We start from the raw sequence: 16,035 nt of genomic DNA, 5'->3' as shown, positions 1-16,035 counted from the left end.
AAGCTATACTGCGGTCTTTGTTGAACACTACGCCAAACATCCTAAATAAGCAACACAAAGAACACCACAATGTTGTCCGTATCTGAAATGTGGATATGACCACATAGCTTTTTTTGCATAAGAAGTATTCAAAAGGAAGTACAGAAAGGCTTGTTGACATGGCTTAGCTGTGACAGCTCTGCATTTTTCACTGCCAACCTCATAAGCAGGCCTTGTGAGGGTGGAGCATTCCTCTCACTCCGCCAAAGCATCGACACAGGGAGCGAGGCAGGATTTAAGGGCTGGTGACTCCCTGTATACTGTGCCTTAGCTCTCTCAGGTGGAGCATCGGAAGAGGTCTGTTTACTCTGACCAGGTATATCTCCTGAATAAGTGGTGGACGTGGTTAGAACTGACGCTGAGGGGAGAAAATATCGCAATGTGGCAGCAAGCTCCCCGCTTCAGGGTGGGTACAGATAGTCTCCAATTTCTTTTTTATGGGGGTGCAGCAACTGGGGGCACAGAGAAGGTGGCTTGGTGGTAACGTCACTGGACTGGCAATCCAGAGGCCCATTCCAGTGCTCTGGGGACACGGGTTCAAATCCCGCCCTGGCAGCTGGGGGAATTTGGAGTTCTAAAGCCAACCTCAGTAGCGGCGATTATCAAACCACTGTCATAATAACCACCTGGTTAGGGAAGGAAATCTGCCATCCTTAACCGGTCTGGCCCCAGACGCACAGCAAGGTGGTTGGCTTTTTAACTGCCCCCTGAAATGGTCCAACAAGGGCTGAAAGGGACGGGCAACATGTGTTGGCTTTGCCAGTGACACCCACACACCATGAAAAGAATAAATGATCCTTTCAGGTGAGTTTGTGGGCTCAACATTCCACATCTGGCCAGGTAACAACCGCTGATGGAGCTTGGGCTGTGCTTACCGAAAGTGAGTCACTATCTTGGCTCTCACCATAATCTGTCCTCTCATTGTTCAAGTCATTGATGATATACATTCAGCATATGTGTGACAGAGAGACTTGTAATTCTGTCACCAGCTACCGATGAGGAGATGGGGCAGCACGGTAGCATTGTGGATAGCACAATTGCTTCACAGCTCCAGGGTCCCAGGTTCGATTCCGGCTTGGGTCACTGTCTGTGCGGAGTCTGCACATCCTCCCCGTGTGTGCTTGGGTTTCCTCCGGGTGCTCCGGTTTCCTCCCACAGTCCAAAGATGTGCGGGTTAGGTGGATTGGCCATGATAAATTGCCCTTAGTGTCCAAAATTGCCCATAGTGTTGGGTGGGGTTACTGGGTTATGGGAATAGGGTGGAGGTGTTGACCTTGGGTAGGGTGCTCTTTCCAAGAGCTGGTGCAGACTCGATGGGCCGAATGGCCTCCTTCGGCACTGTAAATTCTATGATAATCTATGATGAGGTTCCTGACTTCCATCTCCAATTGGGAGGGATATTCACTGATGGGCATCCATCCCGTTCTGTATCAGTGAACTGCACTACTTGTGGAGGCCATCTCCAGTGCTGAGCCTTTTCTTGTGGAGGCCATCTCCAGTACTGAGCTGTTTCCTTGGGTTTTGTGCTTTCTCTTCAGGCAAAGAGCCAAGAAGGAACATGTCAGAGATTCACCTGATGTATGAAAGTTGCCACAGTCCCAGAGGACCATAGGCTGCTCTCCCCTTTGAGAGCTGACTAGTGGTGATTTAACCTGAGGGTCACCACACCTCAGGCGAAGGTTCAGAAGGTGGTACGGGAATTGAACCCGCGCTGCTGGCCTTGCTCTGCAACACGTGGGCAGCACGGTAGCACAAGCGGATAGCACTGTGGCTTCATAGTGCCAGGATCCCAGGTTCGATTCCCCGCTGGGTCACTGGCTGTGCGGAGTCTGCACGTTCTCCCCGTGTCTGCGTGGGTTTCCTCCGGGTGCTCCGGTTTCCTCCCACAGTCCAAAGACGTGAAGGGTAGGTGGATTGGCCATGCTAAATTGTCCTTAGTGTCCAAAAACAGTTAGATGGGGTTATTGGGTTACGGGGGATCGGGTGGAAGTGAGGGCTTGAGTGGGTCGGTGCAGACTCGATGAGCCGAATGGTCTCCTTCTGCATTGTATGTTCTATGTTCTATGAACCAGCTGTCTAACTAAGTGAGCTAATCCAGCTAACTGACCCCTTCCTGATGTATACAGCCTGTTTGGAAAGGGTGACAATGACACACATGTATTATGTCGAGCAAGGATGGGAGTGTGTTATAATGGTGGATAGATAACTGGGGAAGTGATAAACATTGGATGCTGCTGAAAGTTGAATGGGAGGAGTGAGTGGTGGAGAATGCTACATTAGACACAGTGAAAGCAAGCAGGGGAAGGGCTTGAACAACAGGAACTGTTTTAAACCACTTCCTACATTGAATCCAGGGCCTGGGCACAAAGCTGCTGCTGTTCATCATCCCAGCCCTGTCTGCTTGGTGAGAGAAGTAGATTTCTCCCTCCGGTTACTGGGGAAAAGTATTCCCATCATGCTCTTGGCCACACCCAACAGTGATACAGCATCGAATCTGGGTGTTGCCCTTCCTCCAATGTGTCTCATCCATGCTGAACATCTCAAATTTCCACCTACACATTGCCTCTTTAGACACACCTGAAATTACATCGTCCAGATGCACATCACTCTCACTAGCACAATTGAGTTTAGATGGTACAATCTGACTCTGTGAGCTGACTACGGTCCCATTTTAACAAGACTTCTGTCCAGTATTATTATTCATCTCAGTGTACATCTGTTTACCGTTTCATGTCTTTAGGTGCCGATATTGTCAAAAACGATGGCATCTACACCAAGTATTTCCACAAGTTTAATGGAATAGGAAGGTACACCCTTAAAGTGCGCGTGCAGGGAAAGGATGCGACTGTAAAGATGACAGGGAGACCTTCCCTGTATATACCAGGATTCTTGGAAAACGGTAATACACATTTGACAATGAGATGGTAGCGTGTGTAGAGATCCCGCACTGTGGCATGCAATTTTATACCAGGATGATGTATGAGTTATATGTTCACTGTATGAACTAAGTGCTATTTGTCTGAATTCCTATCTGTGATGCCCAGATAACTTGCACAATGCTCACATTTTCTCACAATAAAGTGCAAGAATTCATGTCAGTCCTTACAGCTCTTATCAGGTCCTAAAGTGGAAGGATAGTGATGGGGTAGGGTGGAGGGTTGTTCTGATGTCTGTTACTTCTCTTATTGATAGAACACTATCCTAAAATCCATAGCATCCCTACAGTGCAGAAGGAGGCCATTTGGCCCATCGAGTCTGCACCAACCCTCCGAAAGAGCACCCAACCTATGCCCATTCCCCGCTCTATCCCTGTGACCCCAGTTAACGTGCACATCATCAGACACTAAGGGACAATTTAGCATGGCCAATCTACCTACCCTGCACATCTTTGGACTGTGGGAGGAAACCGGAGCACCCGGAGGAAATCCACAAAGGTACGCGGAGAAAGTGCAAACTCCATACAGATAGTTACCCAAGGTCAGAATCGAACCCGGGTCCCTGCTGCTGTGAGGTCACGGTGCTAATCACTGTATACCGTGCCGCCAATGTAATAAGTGTTGGGTTATTAGATATGACATTGGACCAAAACTTAGATTTCCACCCACTCCTATTTCCTGACCTTGCACCAGAGCTCTGTATTTCTCACCTGGACTCCCAAACCAGGGCCGGGATTCTCCGCTATCCGGTGGGGTGGGCCGTACCGGCGCCGAGGAGTGGCGTGAACCACTCCGTCGTCGGGCCGCCCGGAAGGTGTGGACTCCGTACCTTCAGGGGCTAGGCCGGCGCCGGCGGGGTTGGCACATGCGCGGGAGCGCCAGCGTGTACTGGCGCCATCACCGGCCATGGCGGACCGTTACAGCGGCCGGCGCGGATGGAAAGAGTGCCCCCACGGCACAGGCCCACCCACGGATTGGTGGGCTCTGATTGCGGGCCAGGCCACCGTGGGGGCAACCCCCCCCCCCCCCCCCCCCCGGGCCAGATCCCCCCGCGCCCCTCCGAGGACTCCGCAGGTCGCCCGCAGAGCCAGGTCCCGCTGGTAAGGACCTGGTGTAATTTATGCCGGCAGGACTGGCTGAAAACGGGGGCCCACTCGGCCCATCGCGGGGCGGGGAATCGCCGAGGGGGCCGCTGCCAACGGCCCCCGACCGGCGCGACCCAATTCCCACCCATGCCGAAAAACCAGCTCCGGAGAATCCAGCAGCCGGCGTCGGGGCGGCAGGGCAGGATTCACGCCGCCCCTCGGCGATTCTCCGCCCCGGCGGGGGGGTCGTAGAATCTCCCCTCGGGTCTCTTCAGAAATGTGGAGCGTACATGTTCCCAGAGTCCTCATTTGAAGTGTAGGATCGTCAGGGGAAGCCAAGTCACGCCCACTTCTGAGGTTCTGCAGTGCACCTTGGAGGTGGTACACAGTGCTGCTACCGTTGTCGGTCGTGGAGTGAGTAAATGTTTGTGGAAAGGGTGCCAATCCAATCGTGAATCCCCCACTATCAACATCCTGGGTTTACCATTGAGCAGAAACTGAACTGGACTCACCATATTAATACTGTGGCAACTACGGCGAGTAACTCACCTCCTGACCCCCCCAAAGCCTGTCCACCATCTACAAGGCACAGCCAGGAGTGTTATGGAATGCCCTCCACTTACCTGGATGAGTGCAGCTCCAACAACACTCAAGAAGCTCGACACCATCCAGGACAAAGCAGCCCGCTTCATTGGCACCCCTTCTACAAACATTCAAACCGTCCATCACTGACGAACAGTGGCAGCCGTGTGTACCAGTTACAAGATGCACTGCAGTAACTCACCAAGGTTCCTTAGACAGCACCTTCCAAACCCACGACCACTACCATCTAGAAGGACAAGAGCAGCAGATACCTGGGAACACCACCACCTGGATGTTCCCATCCAAGAGACTCACCACCCTGACTTGAAATATATCGCCGTTCCTTCGCTGTCGCTGAGGCAACATCCTGGAACTCCCTCCCTAACAGCATAGTGGGTGCACCTACACCCCAAGGAGTGCAGCGGTTCAAGTAGGCAACTCACCACCACCTTCTGAAGGACAACAAGGGATGGGCCACTAATGCTGGCCTAACCAGCGACGCCAATATCCCGTAAATGAATTTTTTTTAAAGCAGCATATTTCCTTATGTACACTACATTAAGTTCCTTCTTGATATTACCCCTTTCTGTCGAAAAGGATTTTCAGCCACAACTCTGTCACATTTGAAGTGCATTTTAACCTGGCGACTCAAATTCAACATCATAAAATTCTATACAATGGCAACTAGCTTGCTCTATTTAACAATCGATACACAGGGTCATCATTGTGAAATTGTGGCCTACCGTTGCTACATGGAGCTATCGGGGGGTTCATGTGTTTTGTCCCTTTCGCACTGGAATTCGACCCAAAAGTGAGCCAAACCAAGAAGCAAAGTGTGAGCAGTTATTACATTTCAGAACAAGACAAAAGAAAGAGCAAAATAAGCCCAGCAGAGAGAAAGAAGATTCAGCATAAAAAGAAAAGAAAACAACAAGGTGACATTTGGAATGAAAGAAGCAGGAAATATTCGGCAGGTCGGGTAGCCGCTGAGGAAAGAGAAAGAAAGAATTGATGATCTTTCATCAGAACCTCTTTCTACTTTTGTACCAGTTCCCGGCATCTGTAACTTTTTGGTTTAGAGAAAGAAGAAAATCAGAATAAAACAATATGGAGAAAAATTCAGAATAAAATAGTTCTTTGGGTGTGTAGATCTACTCGTTATTCCCTAACGATGCCTGGTAAATTAAATTGGGATTACAATGAGGGAATGCTGGAACTTCCCTTCAAAAATTTCCCAACTTGCCACACTGCTTAGCCCAGATCAGCAATATATCTTGTGGGAAATTGTAGGAAAGGCCTTTGTACGAAGACCTGTCATGGCATCATGTCAATGGGCCAAATGGCCTCCATCTCTGCTGTAATGATTCCATGATTTTATGCAGCTTTTTGTTAAATGTTAAGTCTAAGTAATCTGGATCCAAGGTATGGGTGTCTTTCTTTTCATGCAGGCAATATTTATCCGAATCACCCAACACCTCCAGTCGACACGGACAATCCGGATAAATTAAACTTCAGCCGGGTCCAACCAGGAGGAGCTTTAGTTTCCCCGGAAACACCCGCTGTTGACTTTCCACCGTGTAAGATCACAGACCTTCAAGCAATAATAGTTCAAGATAAAGTTGAGCTGGAATGGACAGCGCCAGGAGAAGATTGCGATGAGGGAGCAGGTAATTGCTATTAAATTCATGTCACTGAAAAGGAGGTTTTCTTTCTCGGACTGGTTTGAACAGATGATTGATGACGTTGGCTGATCAGTGGTGATTTCACACATGAAAGAAAATTGCCCAGTCGCAGGAAGAGAGGGACCAAGGGATACGGAGGACTGAGTCAAGCCTCGGTGATATGGCGGATTAGGCAGACAAAGCTGTGCCATTGGCTAGTCACGGTGTGTGGTGTGACCTGTGGGCTGAGCTAGTCTGACAAACAAATTAATGAAATAAATGACTGGAGCGTTGAGGTATAAATGTTGCTCAGTACATTAACGGAACACGATTGCTCTTCATCAGTAGTATCAATGCATATTGTCCATCTTATGAGGCAAATTAATATTTAATGTAGGAATTTGGGGCTAGGACCTGGAAGCAGGAATAGGTCACCTGACCCTTTGAATCTGCTCTGCCATTTGTTACTGAAAATATGGAAAGATGTGTCATTTGAAACATGGAAGTCTGGCAATATCTGGTCTGAGAGAAACACGAGAGGATACAGGGAAAGATCCCACAAAGGGTTAACAGCAGCTGCCAGGAGAGGATTGTAAAATGCAGATAGCCTTGGTCAAGCAGGCTTAGCAAACAAGACAAACAGGTTTTTGAATGAAGCCAAAAACAATGGCTCACACCTTCATTGAAAGTAACTATCTTCGTGAGCAGCTGGGAAAGGGAAGGGTGAGGTTCAGTTGAATTTGGTGAGAATTCTAGTTGTGAACATTTGCTATTACCAGGTAAATTAAAGAAAACTTATCAGTCTACACAAAACATAATTCAAAACCAAAATCAAAGTCAAAATTATGAGCTGAGGACACAATTGGAAAATAAAACTATAGAAATGACAGGAATTAAAATTCACACCTCTATTAAAACCAAAGCATTTTGAGCATCACAAAGGAAACAATGTAATCAGAGATCTGAGAGCTGAGGTCATGTCAAAATGAATACTTAGTTGGATGAGAATGTTTAGATCAAAGATACTTTTTACAATCAAAGTGAAAAATGTTACTTTACAATAAAGAATAAAGAACAAAGAAATGTACAGCACAGGAACAGGCCCTTCGGCCCTCCAAGCCCGTGCCGACCATGCTGCCCGACTAAACTACAATCTTCTACACTTCCTGGGTCCGTATCCCTCTATTCCCATCCTATTCATGTATTTGTCAAGATGCCCCTTAAATGTCACTATCGTCCCTGCTTCCACCACCTCCTCCGGTAGCGAGTTCCAGGCACCCACTACCCTCTGCGTAAAAAACTTGCCTCGTACATCTACTCTAAACCTTGCCCCTGTCACCTTAAACCTATGCCCCCTAGTAATTGACCCCTCTACCCTGGGGAAAAGCCTCTGACTATCCACTCTGTCTATGCCCCTCATAATTTGGTAGACCTCTATCAGGTCTCCCCTCAACCTCCTTCGTTCCAGTGAGAACAAACCGAGTTTATTCAACCGCTCCTCATAGCTTATGCCCTCCATACCAGGCAACATTCTGGTAAATCTCTTCTGCACCCTCTCTAAAGCGTCCACATCCTTCTGGTAGTGTGGCGACCAGAATTGAACACTATACTCCAAGTGTGGCCTAACTAAGATTCTATACAGCTGCAACATGACTTGCCAATTCATATACTCAATGCCCCGGCCAATGAAGGCAAGCATGCCGTATGCCTTCTTGACTACCTTCTCCACCTGTGTTGCCCCTTTCAATGACCTGTGGACCTGTACTCCTAGATCTCTTTGACTTTCAATACTCTTGAGGGTTCTACCATTCACTGTATATTCCCTACCTGCATTAGACCTTCCAAAATGCATTACCTCACATTTGTCCGGATTAAACTCCATCTGCCATCTCTCCGCCCAAGTCTCCAAACAATCTAAATCCTGCTGTATCCTCTGACAGTCCTCATCGCTATCCGCAATTCCACCAACCTTTGTGTCGTCTGCAAACTTATTAATCAGACCAGTTACATTTTCCTCCAAATCATTTATATATACTACAAAGAGCAACGGTCCCAGCACTGATCCCTGTGGAACACCACTGGTCACAGCCCTCCAATTAGAAAAGCATCCTTCTATTGCTACTCTCTGCCTTCTATGGCCTAGCCAGTTCTGTATCCACCTTGCCAGCTCACCCCTGATCCCGTGTGACTTCACCTTTTGTACTAGTCTACCATGAGGGACCTTGTCAAAGGCCTTACTGAAGTCCATATAGACAACATCTACTGCCCTACCTGCATCAACCATCTTAGTGACCTCCTCGAAAAACTCTATCAAGTTAGTGAGACACGACCTCCCCTTCACAAAACCATGCTGCCTCTCACTAATACGTCCATTTGCTTCCAAATGGGAGTAGATCCTGTCTCGAAGAATTCTCTCCAGTAATTTCCCTACCACTGAAGTAAGGCTCACCGGCCTGTAGTTCCCTGGATTATCCTTGCTACCCTTCTTAAACAGAGGAACAACATTGGCTATTCTCCAGTCCTCCGGGACATCCCCTGAAGACAGTGAGGATCCAAAGATTTCTGTCAAGGCCTCAGCAATTTCCTCTCCAGCCTCCTTCAGTATTCTGGGGTAGATCCCATCAGGCCCTGGGGACTTATCTACCTTAATATTTTTTAAGACACCCAACACCTCATCTTTTTGGATCTCAATGTGACCCAGGCTATCTACACACCCTTCTCCAGACTCAACATCTACCAATTTCTTCTCTTTGGTGAATACTGATGCAAAGTATTCATTTAGTACCTCGCCCATTTCCTCTGGCTCCACACATAGATTCCCTTGCCTATCCTTCAGTGGGCCAACCCTTTCCCTGGCTACCCTCTTGCTTTTTATGTACGTGTAAAAAGCCTTGGGATATTCCTTAACCCTATTTTCCAATGACTTTTCGTGACCCCTTCTAGCCCTCCTGACTCCTTGCTTAAGTTCCTTCCTACTTTCCTTATATTCCACGCAGGCTTCGTCTGTTCCCAGCCTTTTAGCCCTGACAAATGCCACCTTTTTCTTTTTGACGAGGCCTACAATATCTCTCGTTATCCAAGGTTCCCGAAAATTGCCGTATTTATCCTTCTTCCTCACAGGAACATGCCGGTCCTGAATTCCTTTCAACTGCCACTTGAAAGCCTCCCACATGTCAGATGTTGATTTGCCCTCAAACATCCGCCCCCAATCTATGTTCTTCAGTTCCCGCCTAATATTGTTATAATTAGCCTTCCCCCAATTTAGCACATTCATCCTAGGACCACTCTTATCCTTGTCCACCAGTACTTTAAAACTTACTAAATTGTGGTCACTGTTACCGAAATGCTCCCCTACTGAAACATCTACCACCTGGCCGGGCTCATTCCCCAATACCAGGTCCAGTACCGCCCCTTCCCTAGTTGGACTGTCTACATATTGTTTTAAGAAGCCCTCCTGGATGCTCCTTACAAACTCTGCCCCGTCTAAGCCCCTGGCACTAAGTGAGTCTCAGTCAATATTGGGGAAGTTGAAGTCTCCCATCACCACAACCCTGTTGTTTTTACTCTTTTCCAAAATCTGTCTACCTATCTGCTCCTCTATCTCCCGCTGGCTGTTGGGAGGCCTGTAGTAAACCCCCAACATTGTGACTGCACCCTTCTTATTCCTGATCTCTCCCCATATAGCCTCACTGCCCTCTGAGGTGTCCTCCCGCAGTACAGCTGTGATATTCTCCCGAACCAGTAGCGCAACTCCGCCTCCCCTTTTACATCCCCCTCTATCCCGCCTGAAACATCTAAATCCTGGAACGTTTTGCTGCCAATCCTGCCCTTCCCTCAACCAGGTCTCTGTAATGGCAACAACATCATAGTTCCAAGTACTAATCCAAGCTCTAAGTTCATCTGCCTTACCCGTAATACTTCTTGCATTAAAACATATGCACTTCACGCCACCAGACCCGCTGTGTTCAGCAACTTCTCCCTTTCTGCTCTGCCTCAGAGCCCCACTGTCCCTATTCCCTAGTTCTCCCTCAATGCTCTCACCTTCTGACCTATTGCTCCCGTGCCCACCCCCCTGCCATACTAGTTTAAACCCTCCCATGTGACACTAGCAAACCTCGCGGCCAGGATATTTATGCCTCTCCGGTTTAGATGCAACCCGTCCTTCTTATATAGGTCACACCTGCCCCGGAAGAGCTCCCAGTGGTCCAGATAACGGAAACCCTCCCTCCTACACCAGCTGTTTAGCCACGTGTTTAGCTGCTCTATCTTCCTATTTCTAGCCTCACTGGCACGTGGCACAGGGAGTAATCCCAAGATTACAACCCTCGAGGTCCTGTCTTTTAAATTTCTGCCTAGCTCGCTGAACTCCTGCTGCAGGACCTCATGCCCCTTCCTGCCTATGTCGTTAGTACCAATATGTACAACGACCTCTGCCTGTTTGCCCTCCCCCTTCAGGATGCCCTCTACCCGTTCGGAGACATCCTGGACCCTGGCACCAGGGAGGCAACATACCATCCTGGAGTCTCTTTTACATCTACAGAAGCGCCTATCTGTGCCCCTGACTATAGAGTCCCCTATTACTATTACTCTTCTGCGCTTTGAACCTCCCTTCTGAACATCAGAGCCAGCCGTGGTGCCACTGCTCTGGCTGCTGCTGTTTTCCCCTGATAGGCTATCCCCCCCGACAGTATCCAAAGGGGTATACCTGTTCGAGAGGGGGACAACCACAGGGGATTCCTGCACTGACTGCCTGCCCTTTCAGGTGGTCACCCATTTCTCTGTCTGCACCTTGGGTGTGACGACATTTACATAACTGCGATCTATGATGCTTTCCGCCACCTGCATGCTCCTAAGTGCATCCAATTGCTGCTCCAACCGAACCATGCGGTCTGTGAGGAGCTCCAGTTGGGTGCACTTTCTGCAGATGAAGCAATCCGGGACGCTGGAAGCCTCCCGGACCTGCCACATCTCACAGTCAGAGCACTGCACCCCTCTAACTGACATTGCGTCAATTAATTAAAATTAAAATTCAAAAATTTTTTTAAAAAAAATATATTAAACATTTTTTTTCAAAGTTACTGTTAACTATCTGTTTCCTAGCACTAGATTTCTAATAGAAATGCGAAAGCTAAATCTAGTACTCTCCGATCTCTGTCTTAGATATCCCTCTAAATTATAATTAAGTAATTATGTTTAATTAGTTACCAATGCTTAATTTTTTTAATTTAGTGTAGATTCCCAACCAGCCACTCAGGCCACAGCTTTTCTGTGATGTCACTTCAGTTTCCCCCCGACACACACAATTTGAAAAAAGGTATAAAAGTAAAAATGAGTAAAAATCACTTACTCTTCTTACCCTCTGAGTGTCTTAGATGTTCTCAGGTTCTCTCCCTGACAGAGACTGCTCCTCCTCCTCCGAACGGCTCCCGAAACTAGGCCGCGATCTTTTAAAATCTCCGCTCCGACTCGCAGCTCCCGCGCTTTTTAAATCTCCCGCGCTGTTTTCAGAGTCCCGGCTCACTCACCTCTCGCGCTGTTTTCACTGTCCAGGCTCACTCACCTCTCGCGCTGTTTTCACTGTCCGGCTCACTCACCTCTCGCGCTGTTTTCACTGTCCCGGCTCACTCAGCTCCCGCGCTGTTTTCAGACTCCCGGCTCACTCACCTCTCGCGCTGTTTTCACTGTCCCCTAAAGTCATAAAAACTTAATAACTGTTAGAAAAATATATAAACCCGAAGAAAGGGAACAGCAGGCAGAACCAGAACCAGAACTCAGAGGGAGAGAGAGAGAAGCAGAGAAGGAACAAGCAGCGACGCCCACATCCCGTAAATGAATTTAAACAAAGTCTCCTCAGGATCTCTGACACCGAAAATCAGATTAAGTAATGCAGATGTTGGAACTCTGGAATATGAACAAAAAATGCAAGTCTGGCAGTGTCTGTGGAGAGATAGACAGAGTTAACATTTCAGGTTAGTGATCTTGAATCGCCATGGACCCAGGCACAGATGAGTCATGGCAGGAAAGGGTTAGTGGGTGGAAAGGGGGTGGTGTGTTGGCTCTCTGAAATGTTAACACTCTTGCTCTTTCCAAAGATGTTGGAGGATCTAGTGTGTGTTTTTGGCATTTTGTGATTTAGTTTAGATTTCCAGCATCTGAAGTATTTTGTGATGGCAGGTATGAGTCCTGATTGATAAATGATGGGTAGGAAAGTGAGGGGGATGCGGTGCATTGAGCTAGTGTCTGAGGCTAGTGGAAAGAATGGTGGAATGTGACATTTGAAGATGCATTCGTTGACCTTGACTATACGTGTGAGGTGATTGAACTTCTGGTGGCTCTGCATCCAGTTCCTCAGGACAACATTATTAACATGGACTGTGATGGCCCTCTGCTCCCATTTCCTCTCCAGTTGTCTGGAGGGCATCCTGTTGATAGAGAGTGTAATGTTCTTGTCGGATGGCCTGATTTGTATTACAAGAACACTTGTAGCTAAAGCTATAAACAATTTATTAACATTAACTGTGGGTCAACTATACACAAAACAACAGATGAATAACAGTATGAACTTCTCTCTTCCAGTCTCCAGTCAGTCTGAGGTCAACTGACTCTAACATTCACTTATATACTTATGAGACTCCAACTGGTCAGACAGTGAATTACAACACAACCATGATATCACCACAGAGAGGACCTAACTCTCTCTCCTCCTGTTCTCTTCCTGCATCAAGGTCTGCAGTTCTGTATTCTAGAACCATGGAGACTGCTGCAAAGAATTTCAGCATCTACTTCAGCCAAAATAGACCTCCCTATTAGAAGACACAGACTTTCTTTTAGTAGCACAGGCTAGCTGGGTCTCCAACATGCAGCTCTGCAACAGCCCGCTTCGTGCTAGTTGGCCTTAGTGGGACTTTTGACTCCAGATCCACAACAATTTGGTTAACTTGTAAATCGCTGGAACTCCTCAGTGTAGTGGGATTGATAGTGATTGTGGGTAGGTAAGTGAGTACGTCAGTGCACCCTCCATAAGCCCCAACTCACTATGAGGGGGTCCCTGGGTCCTCCCCGCACCTCCTCCAAACACCCACACAGGGCACCCCGGCCCGATCACCACCGCACGGAAAATACCAGCTTGGCACCTTGGCAGTGCCCCTGCCAGCTGGAAATGCCACCTAGGCACCTTGGCAGTGCCAGGTTGGCACCCAGGTTGGCTGTGCCTGGGAGGCAACAGGAAGTGCCAGGGTACCACCCTGCCAAACGTGCATGCACCTGTGTTAGCCTCTAATCCCCTGGGAGACTCCCAGGAGTACCATTCCATATGGTCTCTGTTTGCGAACACCAGCACTGAAAGGTGCTGACCCGACTACTCCGAGGTGAAGGCGATTGATCCCAAAGCCTTGGGCGCAGATTCGCCAAAAAGTGATTCCACCCACAATTCGCATTAGATCTCATGAGGCTTTGTGAGCCGGGTAGGTCCCGGGAGCGGGATCTCCTGGCTTCCATTGGCCACGTTGTGCCACAGCACGCATGGCTGTTTGATCGCGCCCATCTTCTTCAAACCCTTCAATCACCGCAAAAGCTCCTTCAGTTAAATCTTCCCTCAATCTGCTCTGAGAACAGTCACCGCTACTCCAGTTTCTCCGCATAACTCAGTTTCTTGGTTCTGAAGAAAGGTCACGGGCCTGAAATCTTCCCGCTGACTGCCCTTCTTAGCATTTTCAGAATTTCCTGTTTTGATTTGAAGTGTCGCAATAGCGGCCCCGTACGCACACTGATTCCAAAATCGTGACACTCTTCCTCAAATTCAGGACCCTGAACTCGGTGCAAAGCTGGCCAACTCTGGTCAATTTAGCATAAATTCCTTGCTTTCGTGCTGTGTTTATTTAAGTAATGGAAATCCAATTCCTTATTAATTGTGCATGAATGCATTCGTTTATTTCCAATCCTTTTCCATTTCCTCTTTTCTCAGCTTCTCGCTATGAGATGAGAATGAGTGCCAGCCTCCGACAGCTACGGGACAGTTTCTCAAACGCCGCGCTGGTTAACTTGACCAACATGAGGCCACAACCATTTGGCTCGAGGGAAGCAGTCTCAATTATCCTTCAGGATACTGGGCTGCAAAATAGGACAAACATCTACTTTGCTGTCCGTGCATACGACAAAATCAATCAGTCCTCAAAGATATCTAATATAGCCAAGGTCTCCATCAATGTGAAATTGATTGTGAATCCCGGAGGCTACCGTATAGCAAAGAAAACTTGGATCATGATCGTTGTCCCAACTGTTATGTGTTTAACCGCTGGAATCATGTTTTTCACACTGTGCAAAAGAAGGCGAAAGCGAATATCCGTGGATGCATAATGTGTTTGCAGCTGGAATGAACAGCACACACTTAATCAGGCCAATAATTCCAACCTTTAATCTGCTTTCGCTTTGTACATGTATTAACTCGATCTGGGTTGAGCGGAGTGGGGAGGAGGCACTCAGGGTGAGGATCCACCAGGATTGTCCAGCATTTACCCCATTTTCGTGTTTTCTGTGGCTCTTCTACCAGAGTTACGGTTGACAATTACAAGACAAGCCCCCCCCCCCCCACCCCCCACCCCCCTCCCCCACCCCCCCCCCCCCCCTCCCCCACCACCACTGTGGAAACTCGCCGGTAAACTACTTGCTCCTGGGGGAAGGGGGAAGGTCGAAAGGCTGCACAGCTTTTGTTGGTTATATTCCAATAGTATCCCAGACATTCTCCAAAATGTGTAAACTTTGGCTATCGGCACAAATGCATGATTTCTCTTGATTTAAAAATGTTTATGCGTCAGCAAAATAATCTGTACAACTGGCTATTTCTGATACTATTTCTGTTGTCTGCATTAATAAAAAATGTAGTGAGAGTGGCTGATACTGTCACCCAGGAGGTTTTCTCAGACATCATTTGGAGTAGATTCCTCACAGGGAAAGTTGAAAAAACAATATTGTAAACAATTAAAGTTTCAAACTTGCTATCATCAATAAAAACCTATCGTGTAGGTGGCATCTTTTTCGAGTACAGTCCAGGACTTGATGGTCAAGGAGGGCGCGTTCATTATGCAGCCAAGCAGTCATAGACAGAGATAGTCATAGAATCACTACAGTGTAGGAGGAGACCATTCGCTCCATCTAGTCTGCACCTACCCTCTGAAACAGCACTCCACCTAGGCCCACTGCCCCACACAACCCCCACAACCTTTTGGACACTAAGGGACAAGTTTAGCATGGCCAATCTACCTAACATGTACATCTTTGGACTGTGGGGGGAAACTAGGCACCCGGAGGAAACCCACGCAGACACGGGGAGAATGTGCAAACTCCACACAGGTGGTCAGCCAAGGTCGGAATTGAACCCGGATCCCTGGCGCTGTGAGGCAGCAGTGCTAACCACTGTGTCACTGTTCCGCAGGTTGAGTATGAACCCATGAATCCTTCCAACAAATGCAATTTCAGGGGATAAGAGCGGGAGGCATTCCTGGTCAACCCATCTAATGGCAAGAATGTTGGAAACTCTACCATCAAGGTCCATAACTCCAGTTTACAACATGCACATAAAAGTGCACGTTGCCACAGTAACTCGGACTCCCTGAGAGAACTATAACCCACCATCACCAAGTAACAAAATATATCAACAAGGTTCACAAAGGGCGGCACGGTAGCACAATGGTTAGCACTGTTGCTTCACAGCACCAGGGTCCCAGGTTCGATTCC

The 16,035-nt window shown here is 48.0% G+C and overlaps 1 protein-coding gene across 1 annotated transcript in view; it reads left to right on the top strand.

The window, feature by feature from the left end:
- Positions 1–14,879, top strand: part of LOC140426089 (calcium-activated chloride channel regulator 1-like) — an 84,503-nt gene extending 69,624 nt beyond the window's left edge. Inside the window, exons 12-14 of the mRNA XM_072510432.1 lie at positions 2,780–2,938; positions 6,091–6,309; positions 14,267–14,879. Of these exons, the coding sequence (XP_072366533.1) occupies positions 2,780–2,938; positions 6,091–6,309; positions 14,267–14,658 (770 nt within the window). The 3' untranslated portion in view covers positions 14,659–14,879. The remainder of the gene's footprint in view (positions 1–2,779; positions 2,939–6,090; positions 6,310–14,266) is intronic.
- The last annotated feature ends 1,156 nt before the right edge of the window (positions 14,880–16,035 follow it).

The sequence above is a fragment of the Scyliorhinus torazame genome, chromosome 7, assembly GCF_047496885.1.
Source record: "Scyliorhinus torazame isolate Kashiwa2021f chromosome 7, sScyTor2.1, whole genome shotgun sequence".
NCBI classification, from domain to species: domain Eukaryota; kingdom Metazoa; phylum Chordata; class Chondrichthyes; order Carcharhiniformes; family Scyliorhinidae; genus Scyliorhinus; species Scyliorhinus torazame.
The sequence above is the reverse complement of the archived record's forward strand: the minus strand, read 5'-3'. Positions and strand labels throughout refer to the sequence as shown.